The sequence below is a fragment of the Sapajus apella genome, unplaced genomic scaffold (genome assembly GCF_009761245.1).
Source record: "Sapajus apella isolate SASKATOON/1434 unplaced genomic scaffold, GSC_monkey_1.0 scaffold68, whole genome shotgun sequence".
Classification (NCBI taxonomy): Eukaryota; Metazoa; Chordata; class Mammalia; order Primates; family Cebidae; genus Sapajus; species Sapajus apella.
This window is the reverse complement of record NW_022437008.1, coordinates 7,499,033-7,512,175: the sequence shown is the minus strand read 5'-3', so window position 1 is coordinate 7,512,175 and position 13,143 is coordinate 7,499,033. Positions and strand designations below refer to the sequence as shown.

The following is a 13,143-nucleotide window of genomic DNA, read 5'->3' as shown; positions in this document are numbered from 1 at the left end:
TTTTTTTTTTTTTTTTTTTTTTTTGAGACGGAGTTTCCCTCTTGTTACCCAGGCTGGAGTGCAATGGCGCGATCTCGGCTCACCGCAACCTCCGCCTCCTGGGTTCAGGCAATTCTCCTGCCCCAGCCTCCTGAGTCGCTGGAATTACAGGCACGCGCCACCATGCCCAGCTAATTTTTTGTATTTTTTTTTTAGTAGAGACAGGGTTTCACCATGTTGACCAGGATGGTCTCGATCTCTTGACCTCGTGATCCACCCGCCTCGGCCTCCCAAAGTGCTGGGATTACAGGCCTGAGCCACCGCGCCCGGCCTTGGCCCTATTTCTTTACAATAAAACAAAAGCGGCCGGGCATGGTGGCTCACACCTGTAATCCCTACGCTTTGGGAGGCCGAGGCAGGTGGATCCCTTGAGGTCAGGAGTTTGAGACCAGCCTGGCCAACAGGGTGAAACCTCGTCTCTACTAAAAATACAAAAATTAGCCAGGCATGGTGGTGGGTACCTGTAATCCCAGCTACTTGGGAGGCTGAAGCAGGAGAATTGCTTGAACCCAGGAGGTGGAGGTTGCAGTGAGCCAAGATTGCGCCACTGCACTCCAGCCTGGATGACAGAGTGAGACTCCCTCTCTAAATAAATAAAATAAAACAAAATCACACTGTGAAGCTTAACTAATTATAAAATATCACGCAGACACACAGGTCAGATTTGAAATTCACCTGCCCTAATGCAGTCTGCTGAACCACTCCTGCAGTACTTATCTGTATTTATCTCAAATGTGGAAGGAAGAAAATAAAATAGAAAGTCCCTCAAATATTCTCATTTTCATATGATTGACCTTTGTAGAGTCTCTTTTAGGCCAAACTGACATGGTTGGAAGCCTGCAACGAATAGCAGTTGGCCATGTCCACAACATGTGATGATTTTCATTTGTTTTAATGTGGAATTCACCACATTACCTAGTTGAATTTTTAAAGATGCCTATAAAATTCCTAAGTCTCTCCAAGAGGCTCTTCCTTTAAAATGCTGGCATTCTTGGCCGGATGCAGTGGCTCACGCCTGTAATTCCAGCACTTTGGGAGGCTGAGGCGGGTGGATCACCTGAGGTCAGGAGTTCAAGACCAGCCTGGCCAACATGGTGAAACCCATCTCTACTAATAAAAATTAGCTGGGTGTGGTGGCACACACCTGTAATCCCAGCCACTCAGGAGGCTGAAGCAGGAGAATCACTTGAACCCAGGAGGCAGAGGCTGCAGTGAGCCGAGATCACATCATTGCACTCCAGTCTGGACAACAGGAGTGGAAATTCCATCTCAGAAAAAAAAAAAAGTAGTAGTCAAAATGTCATGTTTTCTTTTCTAAACTAATAGTCTAAGACGAACCAACTAACAGGATTATCATGGAAATTAAAATAAGCCGGGCACAGTATTCCCACAGTGGCTCATGCCTGTAATTCCAGCACTTGAGGAGGTCAAGGCGGGAGAATTGCTTGAACCCAGGAGTTCAAGACTGGGCAACCGTGGGAAACTCTGTCTCTATGAAAAATACAAAAATTGGTCAGGTAGCTCACACCTGTAATCCCAGCACTTTGCGAGGCCAAGGCGGGCGGATCACCTGAGGTCAGGAGTTTGAGACCAGCCTGACCAACATGGATAAAGCCCATCTCTACTAAAAATACAAAATTATCTGGGTGTGGTGGTGCATGCCTGTAATTCCAGCTACTCAGGAGGCTGAGGTAGAAGAATTGTTTGAGGAGGAGGTTGTGGTAAGCCGAGATCGCACCATTGCACTCTAACATGGGCAACAAGAGCAAAACTCTCAAAAAAAAAAAAAAAAAGAAGAAGAGAAAAGAAAGAAAAATACAAAAATTATCCAGGCATGGTAGCATATGCTTGTAATCCCAGCAACTAGGAGGCTGAAGTGGGAGGATCACCTGAGCCCAGGAGGCAGAGGTTGCAGTGAGCTGAGATCATGCCACTGCACGCCAGCCTCGGCGACAGAGTCTGAGCTTGTCTCAAAAGAAGAAAGAAAGAAAAAAAAAGAACGTAAAATATTTCTTTGAAGCAATTTTCGCCATGCTATGATTAATTCCTATAACTGATACCTGGGCTGTGTGGCACAAAGTTGGGTCTCCTTGCACCTCATCCCCTTTCCCCTCCTTGATGGAAGCTGGAGGCAACTGGCTAAAAATTTGAACTGATGGAGTTGAGGAGAGAAGGCAGAGGAAGGTATTCTAGGCACAGGATGGCCTCCTGGCCCAGCCTGGAGGCATGGTCTTTCCTGGGTGCTCCACTGGAGCACATATCCCACTTCCCACCTGAATGACCCATGGGCCCGCAGGCAGGGCTTATGACACCTCTGGCACTCAGCACAGGGCCAGGCACAGGTGGGCCTCTGAGGATCTGCCGAACAGGGGACTCCAGATACCCAGGAGTGTGGCAGGGGGACACACAAGCAAAGACTCTGGTTATTCAAATATTTAAGGGGAGTGAAGTGACATCTTTGATTTCCTTTAAAATTGCATCACAAAAACAAGACAGACTGATATTAGTCATTACTTTTTTTTTCTTTTTGTTTTTTTAGTTTTTATTTTATTTTTTTGTTTTTGAGACACAGTTTCACTCTTTTCAGCCTGTTGCCCAGGCTGGAGTGTAGTGGCACAATCTCAGCTCAGTGCATCCTCTACCTACTGGGTTCATGTGATTCTCTCATGCCTCAGCCTCCTGAGTAACTGAGATTACAGGTGTATGCCACCATGCCCAGCTAATTTTTTTTTTCTTTTTGAGACGGGATCTTACTCTGTCGCCCAGGCAAGAGGGCAGTGGTGCAATCTCGGCTCCCTGCAGCCTCCACCTCCATCTCCTAGGTTCGAATGATGCACCTGCCTCAGCCTCCCAAGTAACTGGGATTACAGGTATGCACCATCACGCCTGGCTAACTTCTATATGTTTGGTAGAGACAGGGTTTTTACCATGTTGGCCAGGCTAGTCTCAAACTCCTGAGCTCAAGTGAGCCGCCTGCCTCAGCTTCCCAAAGTACTGGGATTGCAGGCATGAGACACCGTGCCTGGTCTCTAGCCATTACTTTCAACGGCAAAAACCACAATTACCTTTGAACCAACCTAACAGACACAAGAATGCATAGATGGACAGATATGTGAGGAAGCAATAACAGCAGTACGTTCTCGGAAGAATCTACATAGTGAGTACACAGGGGTTTGCTATAAAATTCTTAACATTTTTTGAGAAGTTTGGAAATTTTCATAATAAAATGTCAGAGAAAAAACTCTAGCTATTCTTCCAAAAACATGAGCTAAATGGGTTACACGATTTAAGAAAAAAAAAAGGCCAGGCACGGTGGCTCAAGCCTGTAATCCCAGCACTTTGGGAGGCCGAGGCGGGTGGATCACGAGGTCGAGAGATCAAGACCACCATCCCGGTCAACATGGTGAAACCCCGTCTCTACTAAAAATACAAAAAATTAGCTGGGCATGGTGGCGCGTGCCTGTAATCCCAGCTACTCAGGAGGTTGAGGCAGGAGAATTGCCTGAACCCAGGAGGCGGAGGTTGCGGTGAGCCAAGATCACGCCATTGCACTCCAGCCTGGGTAACAAGAGTGAAACTCCGTCTCAAAAAAAAAAAAAAAAAAAGAAAAGAAAAAAAAAGATACTATCAATAAAAGAGGATATAAGTTTTAAATTTCAAAGCATATCCATGACGGATCCTCTCTGACTTGGCCTCCCGGAGAAGGCCAGTCTGGGATTCCAACCTGCCTTGCCCAAGACTCAGGAGGAGCTTCAGAAGACGTCAAAGGCAACAACAAAAATATGGAAGAAATAGATATACAATTATCCATGTAGTTGGCTCAGAAAGGGGCTCAGGCTCACTCTGTAGGTATCAACTGATTCTACCTGTTAAGCTGAAGGCCATTCATTGCAAGGGATACATATTTTCTCTATCTCCATTTTTCTCTTTCTTTTTTTTTTTTTTTTTTTTTTTTTAAGACAGGGTTTCACTCTGTTGCCCAGGCTGGAGTACAGTGGCATGATCACAACTCACCCCAGCCTCCAACTCCTGGGCTCAAGCAATCCTCTCGCCTCAGCCTCCCAAGTAACTGGGACTACAGGCATGTACCACCACAAATGGCCTATTTCCATTTTAAACACTGAATTGGGTGCTTTGAGATTTACCTTGAGGATGACTGAAAAGTCGATGTCTTTTGTTTCCTTCAGTCCAAGAGGAATCAGGGGAATCGTAAATGCCTCCCTGTGAGGAACACAACAAGGTATATATGAACACCCCCAATCGGAACCCTGTGCACCCCATGGCCTTGCCCTGCCAGCAGCCCAGCTAACGTGCACGCCCTCTCCTCGCCCCGTCAAGTACTCATCTAGCCGACAGGCTCATTTTGCATAAGGACAATTCTGGTCACACCCCACCCTCTGCTCTAAAACTAACCCCAGCTCCCTAAGACATCTGGACCACCCCACCTAACACATCAGGCCCCTGGCATCTTGACACTGACTTATCTTCCAGTCTCAATGCCTCAATGCTTCCCTTTTTTCTGAGACAGAGTCTTGCTCTGTCGCCCAGGCTGGAGTGCAATGGTGCAATTCAGCTCACTGCAACCTCTGCCTCCCTGCTTCAAGCAATTCTCCTGCCTCAGCCCTTTGAGTAGCTGGGATTACAGGTATGAGACACCACCCCCGGCTAATTTTTGTATTTTTTTTTTTAGTAGAGATGAGATTTTGCCATGTTGGCCAGGCTGGTCTCAAACTTCTGATCTCAAGTGATCTGCCCGCCTTGGCCTCCCAACGTGCTGCGGTAACAGGTAGGAGCCACCATGCCCCGCCCAGTCTCAATGCTTCTTTCAGCAGTTGTGTTGAGAGTCTGTCGTGTGCCGGCGTCTGGGCCTGGGGCACTTGCTGCTCCCACCTGGGCACACCACCCTGCTGCCCTGGGCCTCCTTTGTCAGCTCCTCATCCCCTCCTCCTGTGCTCCCCTCAGCAGGCACCACTGCTGTGCAGCTCTCCAGCACCCCCACGTTCGCAACTTGGGGTTCGTGGGCGCCTCCTTTGGGGTGTGTCAAGGTGTCCCACCACCAGCACAGGAGATGCCGTCAGGGCAGGAGCCCCATCCGACACCTAAGTGCACCTGCCTTCCAGTCCAGGGTCAGACACCGTCCACCCCCTCTCCCCCAGCTGACCACCTCACTCAGTAACCATGGATGCCCGCCCGGGCAGTGCTCTCTCTGCCTACATTCCTAGGGGCAGGGCCAGCAGGAAGTGAACGGAGCTCAGGCTGTGTTTTGCAAACAGGGATTTAGCTCCCTGACCTGTAACAGGAGACCTCCTTGGGCTTCTCAGCCCTGCCCCACAAGAAGACCAGGAAGGCTGGGCAGAGCAAGGGAACAATGCGGCTGGAAGCTGAACCGGGCTCTGTGGCACAGCTGTGCTACAGGCAGGTGAGACCCATCCCGGGGGTACGGAAAGCTGGATCCTGCTGAAGGCTCCTCCGAGCCATGCAGGGCGGGAAGCAAGCTTTGCTTTTTTTGCAACTGTCCAGGCAACGAGAAGAGGAGGAGCGAGTGTCCTGAGTTCCAGCTCCAGGACACCCCAGCCCCAATGTGGCACTGACAGCACCCTCTAGGTGACCTTGGGCCTCCCTGAGTTTTCCCATCTGCACCATAAGGTCCTTTCTTTCCTGCCTACCTCCTAGAAGAATGTAAAGATCAACTGTGCTAAGAAAGAAACAATCTGCTTAGAAAACAGAATAGTGCAGGCTGGGCATGGTGGTTCACACCCGTAATCCCATCACTTTGGGAGGCCGAGGTGGGGAGGCCTCTCTACTCAAAGTGCAAAAATTATCCAGGCGTGGCGGCGGGTGCCTACAATCCCAGCTACCTGGGAGGCTGAGGAGGGAGCATCGCTTGAGATTGCAGTGAGGCAGAGTCTTGCTCCGTTGGCCTGGCTGTTGTGCAGTGGCATGATCTTGGCTCACTGCAACCTCCACCTCCTGGGTTCAAGCAATTCTCCTGCCTCCGCCTCTGAGAAGCTGGGATTACAGGCGTGTGCCACCATACCCGGCTAATTTTTGTATTTTTAGTAGACAGGATTTCACCATGTTGGCCAGGCTGGTTTCAAACCCTTGATCTCAAGTGATCCACCCGCCTCGGCCTCCCAAAGTGCTGGGATTACAAGCATGAGCCACCGTGCCTGGCCTCACAAGTGCCTTTGTGCCCAATACTGCAGGTATTTCCCAACAAATGGGCTCCTCCCTTCCAGTCTAGCACCTTGCTCAACCCCAAACCTGATGGTTCTCTCAACTCCCAAAGTGGGGGCTGCCACTCCCCTGTCTAGAACCCCATCTGGCCTCTTTGTGCAGACCCTGAAGGCAGGCAGGCTCTCCGGCTCAGAGGTGTCTGGAAGGTGCGCTGCTCCCACTTACTCTGTATTCTGATAGACCCCCAATGAGATGTTCAGCCCCTCCAGCTCTTCCTTGAGGATTTGCAGGTCTGAGTTGACGAAGCTCAGCTCCAGCCGCGCTTGCTCCCGCACCTTCGGGTTTGTGGCCACTCTATTCAACGAGAAGAGGGAGAGAAGTGCCCTCAGCTGGGTATCCCGGCTTCTGGGTGAACAGACTCAATCCCCAGTCCCTGCAGGGAGGATCAGGGCATGGCCTGCAGAGGAGTGCCAGGCGTTCCGGGTAAGGTATCTCAGAAACACAGGGCACCTGCCCAGCTTGCAGCACATCTGCCAGCGCATGGAGCTGGGGACACAGGCAATGACACTGTGAGCTGCAGACATGAACTCTCTGACATCCTGCAAAAACTCAGCCTTGAGAAAACAAAACTGCTCCCAGCCATGCCCTAAAAGGCTGTAAGATATCCCCTTGAAAAGAAACAAATGATTACTTTCAGTAGGAGAAATTAAAATAAATAAATAAACAAATAGAAAATTTGTTTTAAAAAAAAGAAAGAAATGGACAATTAGCTATGCATGGTGGCAGATGCCTGTAGTCCCACTACTCAGGAGACAAGGTAGAAGGACTGCTGGAGCCCAGGAGGTTGACACTGCAGTGAGCTATGATCCTGGGTGACAGAGCAAGACACTGTCTCTAATAACCACAATAAAATAAGATGAAATCAAATATAAAAATATAGGCTGGGCACAGTGGCTCACACCTGTAATCCCAGCACTTTGGGAGGCCCAGGTGGGCAGATCACGAGGGTCAGGAGATCAACACTATCCTGGCCAACATGGTGAAACCCCGTCTCTACTAAAAATACAAAAATTAGATAGGCATGGTGGTGCGTGCCTGTAATCCCAGCTACTCAGGAGGCTGAGGAAGGAGAACTGCTTGAACCTAGGAGGTAGAGATCGCAGTGAGCCGAGATCGGGCCAGTCCCTCCAGCCTGCCAACAGAGCAAGACTCCATCTAACACACACATATACACACACACACACACACACACACACACACACATACACAGATAGAAAGTAAAATAAAATAAATGAATGAGAAACCAGAGGAAGAGGTAATGCTTCCAAATTCATTCTATGAGACTAGTATTAGCAACCCAAATCTGGTAACATAAAATAGGATTATACTCCATAACCAAGTGGGATTTATACCAGGAATGTAAGGTTGGTTTAACATCTGAAAATCAATTAATATACCATATTAACAGAATAAAGGACAAAAAAAAATCCATGGAGACTTCAACAGATATTTTAAAAAGTAGGGGACAAAATCCATCACAGATTCATAATAAAAATTCTCAGCAAAGTAGAAATAAAAGAGAATTTATGAAATCTGATAAAAGACACCTACAAAAACCCACAGCTAACATCACACTTCATGGTGAATGACTGCTTTCCTCTTCTCACCAGGAACAAGGCAAAGATGCCCACTTTTGCTACTTCTAATCAATAAGGAGGCAAATAAAGAAATTAAAGGCATCCAGATTAGAAAGAAATAAATAAAACTATATTCACAGATGGCATTATCTTATATATAGAAAATCCTAAGGCATCCATACAACAATATTAGTACTGATAAATTTAGCAAGGTCACAGGGTACAATCAATATACAAAAATCAAATCTTTTTTTTTTTTTTTCCTAGACTGGGTCTGCTCTGTCACCGAGGCTGGAGTGCAGTATCACCATTATGGATTACTACAGTCCCAAACTCCCAGGCTGAAGCCATCCTCCAGCCTCAGCCTCCCCAGGAGCTGGGACCACAGGTGCATGCTGCCACGCCCAGGTAATTTTTGTATTTTTTTTTTTTTTGTAGAGATGAAGTCTCACCATGCTGCCCAGGCTGGTCTGGAAATCCTGGGCTCAAGCAATCTTCCTGCCTCAGCCTCCCAAAATGCTGGGGTTACAGGCATGAGCCATCGTGCCTGGCCAATTCTATTTCTATATACTAGCAATGAACAATCTTGAAATTGAGAAAAACATTTCATACACAATAGCATCAAAAAGAATAAAATAGGAATAAAAAGAATCACAAGACACATAAATTGAAAGCTACAGAAACAATGCTGAGATATATTAAAAGAAAAGCTATTTCATGTTTATGGATGGGAAGGCTCATTATTGTCAAGACACCAAGCCTCCTTAGTTGGTACATTCACTCTATGCAGCCTCAATCAAAATTCCACTAACCTTTTTAATAGACAAGCTGATCCTAACATTTATACAGAAATACAAAAAAAAACCTACAACGGGCAAAACAATTTTGAAAGATAAGAACAGAGTGGGAAGACATGTTATTTGATTTTAAAACTTGCTAAGAAGCTGAGCTGGGCGTGGTGGCTCACGTCTGTAATTCTAGCACTTTGGGAGGCTGAGGGGGGTGGATCACCTGAGGTCAGGAGTTCGAGACCAGCCTGGCCAACATGGTGAAACCCCATCTCTAATAAAAATACAAAAAACTAGCCAGGCGTGGTGGTGGACGCCTGTAATCTCAGCTACTCGGGAGCCTGAGGCAGGTGAATCACTTGAATGGGGGGGGTGGGGCGGTGCGGTGGGGGGGGGGTCATGATTGTAGTCAGCTGAGATCACATCACTGCGCTCCAGCCTGGGCAACAAGAGCAAAACTCCATCTCAAAAAAAAAAAAAAAAAAAAGAAAGAAAAGAAAATGAAAATAAAAAGACAAGCCACAAACTGGGAAAAAATACTTTCAAATTATATATCTAATAAAGAATCTGTATCCTGGCTGGATGTGGTGGTTCATAACACTTTGAGAGGCTGAGGAGTGTCAGTCACTATTTAAACCAGGAGTTTGAGACTAGCCTGGTGAACATGGTGAAACCCCATCACTACTACAAATACGAAAATTAGCTGGGGGTGGTGGTACGCACCTGCAGTCCCAGCCACTTGGGAGGCTAAGGCAAGAAAATTGCTTGACCCCACGAGGTGGAGGTTGCAGTGAGCTGAGCACACACCACTGTACTCCAGCCTGGGCAACAGAGTGAGATTCGCTCTCAAACAAAAAAAAAAAAAAAAAAAGTTTTCAAGCAGAGCTTTTGAAATCTACTCAAAGACCTTAACAGGTGCTCCCTCACACTACAGATTAGGAATCACCACTAAAATAACAGAACCAGTAACAACCACGTCCTAAATGAGGCCTGTGCTGGGCCTGTGTCAGTGAACCTTAGACGAGAGAAATCATCCTCATTTCACGGATGAGGAAGCCTGAGGTTCATTAGCCAACAGCTCTGGCCAGCCAGAGAGACTGAGTATCTGACCTCTGTCCCTTCCTCTGCTGATGAAAACTCAGCCACCTGTCACCTGATTGTTTTGCTCACCACCTGGCCACCCTTCCCGCCAAGAGAAACGCCAATGCCCTTCATTCACCGACAGTCTGCTCTCTCCTGAGGTTCTCCCTGACCTTGCCACGTGTGACAGCACTTACCCTCTTGTGGCCCTGGAAGTCTGCACACGCGCACATTTGGATTCCTCCAGACAATAAAATATTGGAATCTCAGCGTAGTGAATTTCATCAATTTAGAGATTTGTGTGTGTGTGTGTGGCTATGACACCAGTAAGAAATACATTTTAGGCCAGGTGCAGTGGTTCATATCTGTAATCCCAGCACTTGGGGAGGCTGAGCCTGGCAGATCACTTGAGGCCAAGAATTCAACATCAACCTCAGCAACATGGTAAAACCGTATTTCTACTAAAAGGACAAAAATTAGCCAGGCATGGTGGCGCATGCCTGTAGTCAAAGCTACTGAGGAGGCTGAGGCAGGAGAATTGCTTGAACCCAGGAGGCAGAAGTTGCAGTGAGCCGAGATTGCACCACTGAACTCCAACCTGGGCAATAGAACAAGACTCCGTCTCAAAAAAAAAGAAACACATTTTATATCACAACTCAGTACGTGCATGCACACACACACAGAGACCATGCCCCTTTTGTGAGACACAAAAGTCTCAAAAAGTCATAGATGTGATCCACTCCAACATATTCTATTCTACTCTGATAACTGCTTTTTTAAAAAACAATCATGTCTGCGACCTTCTCATTCTCTGATTATCAGACACTGACTGGGTATGCAACAATTCAATTAGATTCTGACCCCCACTCCTGGGGTAAGCACATACACCAGAGTAGAGGCCCGGTCCCACAAGGCTGCCCCCATTTTAGGGACCACACATCCCAGGAGAGGGGGGATACCTGCGCTTCTGACTGATGAACTGTCAATCGAGGGTTCCTATTGCTGCTTCTCAGGTTTGGTAATTCACCAGAATGACTCCCAGTACTCAGGAAAGCACCTGATGGACCAGTACTGGTTTATGTTAAAGTATTCAACCCAGGAACAGCTAATTGGAAGAGGTGCACAGGGCAGGTTATGGTGGGAGAGGGGCAGCGCTTCCATGCACACTCTGGGCACCTCAATGTGTGCACCAACCCAGAAGCTCCCTGAACCTCATCGTTTAGGGTTCATTTTTGGGGGGACAGGGTCTCGTTTTGTCACCTAGGCTGGAGTGCAGAGGCATGATCACAGCTCACTGCAGCCTTGCCCTCCAGGGCTCAAGGGATCTCCCACCTCAGCCTCCCAAGTAGCTGGGACTACAGGCATGCACCACCACATCCGGCTATTTTTTAAATTTTTTGTCGAGACGAGATTCTACCACGTTGCCCAGGCTGGTCTCAAACTCCTGGGCTCAAGCAATCCACCCACCTCAGCCTCCCAAGTGGTAGGATTACAGGTGTGAGCCACCGCACCCTACCTTATTTCATTCTTTGTAGAGATGGTGTCTTGCTATGCTGCCCAGGCTGGCCTCCAACTCCTGGGCTGAAGTGATCCTCCCTTATCCTCCTGAGTAGCTGGAACTACAGATACGCACCATTGCACCTGGCTAATGTAGAAGGTTTTTTGGTTTTGAGACAGTGCCTCGCTCTGACCCCAGGGCTGGAGTGCAGGGCATGATCTCAGCTCCCTGCAACCCCTACCTCCCGGATTCAAGTGATTCTCCTGTCTCAGTCTCCAGAGTAGCTGGAATTACAGGCACCTGCCACCATGCCCGGCTAATTTTTGTATTTTTAGAAGAGATAAAGTTTTGCCATGTTGGCCAGGCTGGTCTCGAACTCCTGACCTCAGGTGATCCACCCACCTTGGCTTCCCCAATTGCTGGGATTACAGGCATGAGTCACCGCACCAGCCTAATGTAGGGTTTTTAATGGAGGTTTCATTAGGCATAGATGATTATGAAATCATTGGTCACGGGTGACTGAGCTCAATCTCCAGCCTCTCTCCCCTCTCCACAGGTGGAGCGGGGAGGAGCTGAAAGTTCTAGCCCTCTCACCATGGCTTGGGCTTTCTGGGGATCAGCATCCATTCTAAAGCCTCCCACCAAGAGTGATCTCATTAGCATATAAACGATACGATACTTTTATCACTACTCAGGAGCTCTGTGCCAGGAACACAGGAACAGGACGAAGACCAAATATTTATCTTTTATTATGCCACAGCAATGAACTGAACTGATGTCATTACACACCACAGGTCACAATCTGCAGCTTGTAAAACCTGTGCTACAAAGGGGTTATTGAGAAAATGACTGATTCTGTAGCTGATAATGTCCACAGGGATTAGGGTGGGGGGAAATTCTCCCATCCTTAAGTGTCAGGAATGGCTTCATTTCTTTTTACAAATGGGTTTCCTTTTGGCTGGTGAATATAAAATGTGTTCCAGATTATTCCCTTCCTCCTGTTGCCTACCAGGAAGCTCAGAGACAAACCATGGCTCACATTTCGTAAGGTATATAGGACTTTGTGGCAGGTACTAGCCTTACTTCCAGCTAAATCTCTCCTTCATTCTTCCTTCTCTTGCGTTCAAATCTTCATTCACTCCTGATTTAATCTTACATGTTATATGAATGTGCTAAGGTGCCTCAAATCAACTTTGGAATGAGGGAAGATAAACAATGATAATTTCTGGAGAACAAGCCTCCTTTTTCTTGGTATTTTTTCCTGAAACCTGGCATAGCCGTTTCCATATCATCGGGGTGCTGATCAAATTTCAGTTCATGGAAGAACAAATGACAGGGTGAAGACTACTCTCTGTAGGCAGCAAGGAAGCTGATTGGTTCTCAGCACCATAGTAGGTCCATTAAATACAAAAACTGAGTCTGGGCACGGTGGCTCACATTGGTAATCCCAATGCTCTGGAAGGCCAAGGCGGGGGTAACACCTGAGGTCAGCAGTTCAAGACCAGCCTAGCCAACATGGTGAAACCCCGTCTCAACTAAAAATACAAAAATTAGCTGGGCATGGCGGCACACACCTGTAGTCACAGCCACTCGGGAGGCTGAGGCAGGAGAACTGCTTGAACCTGAGAGGCAGAGGTTGCAGTGAACGGAGATTATGCCACTGCACTCTAGCCTGGGCAACAGAGCGAGACTCCATCTCAAAAAAATAAAAATAGGCTGGACGTAGTGACTCACACCTGTAATCCCAGCACTTTGGGAGGCTGAGGCAGGCAGATCACATGAGATCAGGAGTTCGAGACCAGCCTGAGCAACATGGAGAAACACCGTCTCTACTAAAAATACAAAATTAGCCGGGCATGGTGGTGCATGCCTGCAATCTCAGCTACTCAGGAGGCTAAGGCAGAATCGCTTGAACCTGGGAGGC

General features: G+C 47.7%; 1 protein-coding gene across 1 annotated transcript in view; it reads right to left on the bottom strand.

The window, feature by feature from the left end:
* Window positions 1-13,143, bottom strand: part of RHPN2 (rhophilin Rho GTPase binding protein 2) — a 75,555-nt gene that overhangs the window by 34,544 nt on the left and 27,868 nt on the right. The window contains exons 3-4 of the mRNA XM_032249212.1: window positions 6,442-6,570; window positions 4,071-4,260 (exon numbers count right to left, since the gene is read on the bottom strand). Coding sequence (XP_032105103.1) covers window positions 4,071-4,260; window positions 6,442-6,570 — 319 coding nt within the window. The remainder of the gene's footprint in view (window positions 1-4,070; window positions 4,261-6,441; window positions 6,571-13,143) is intronic.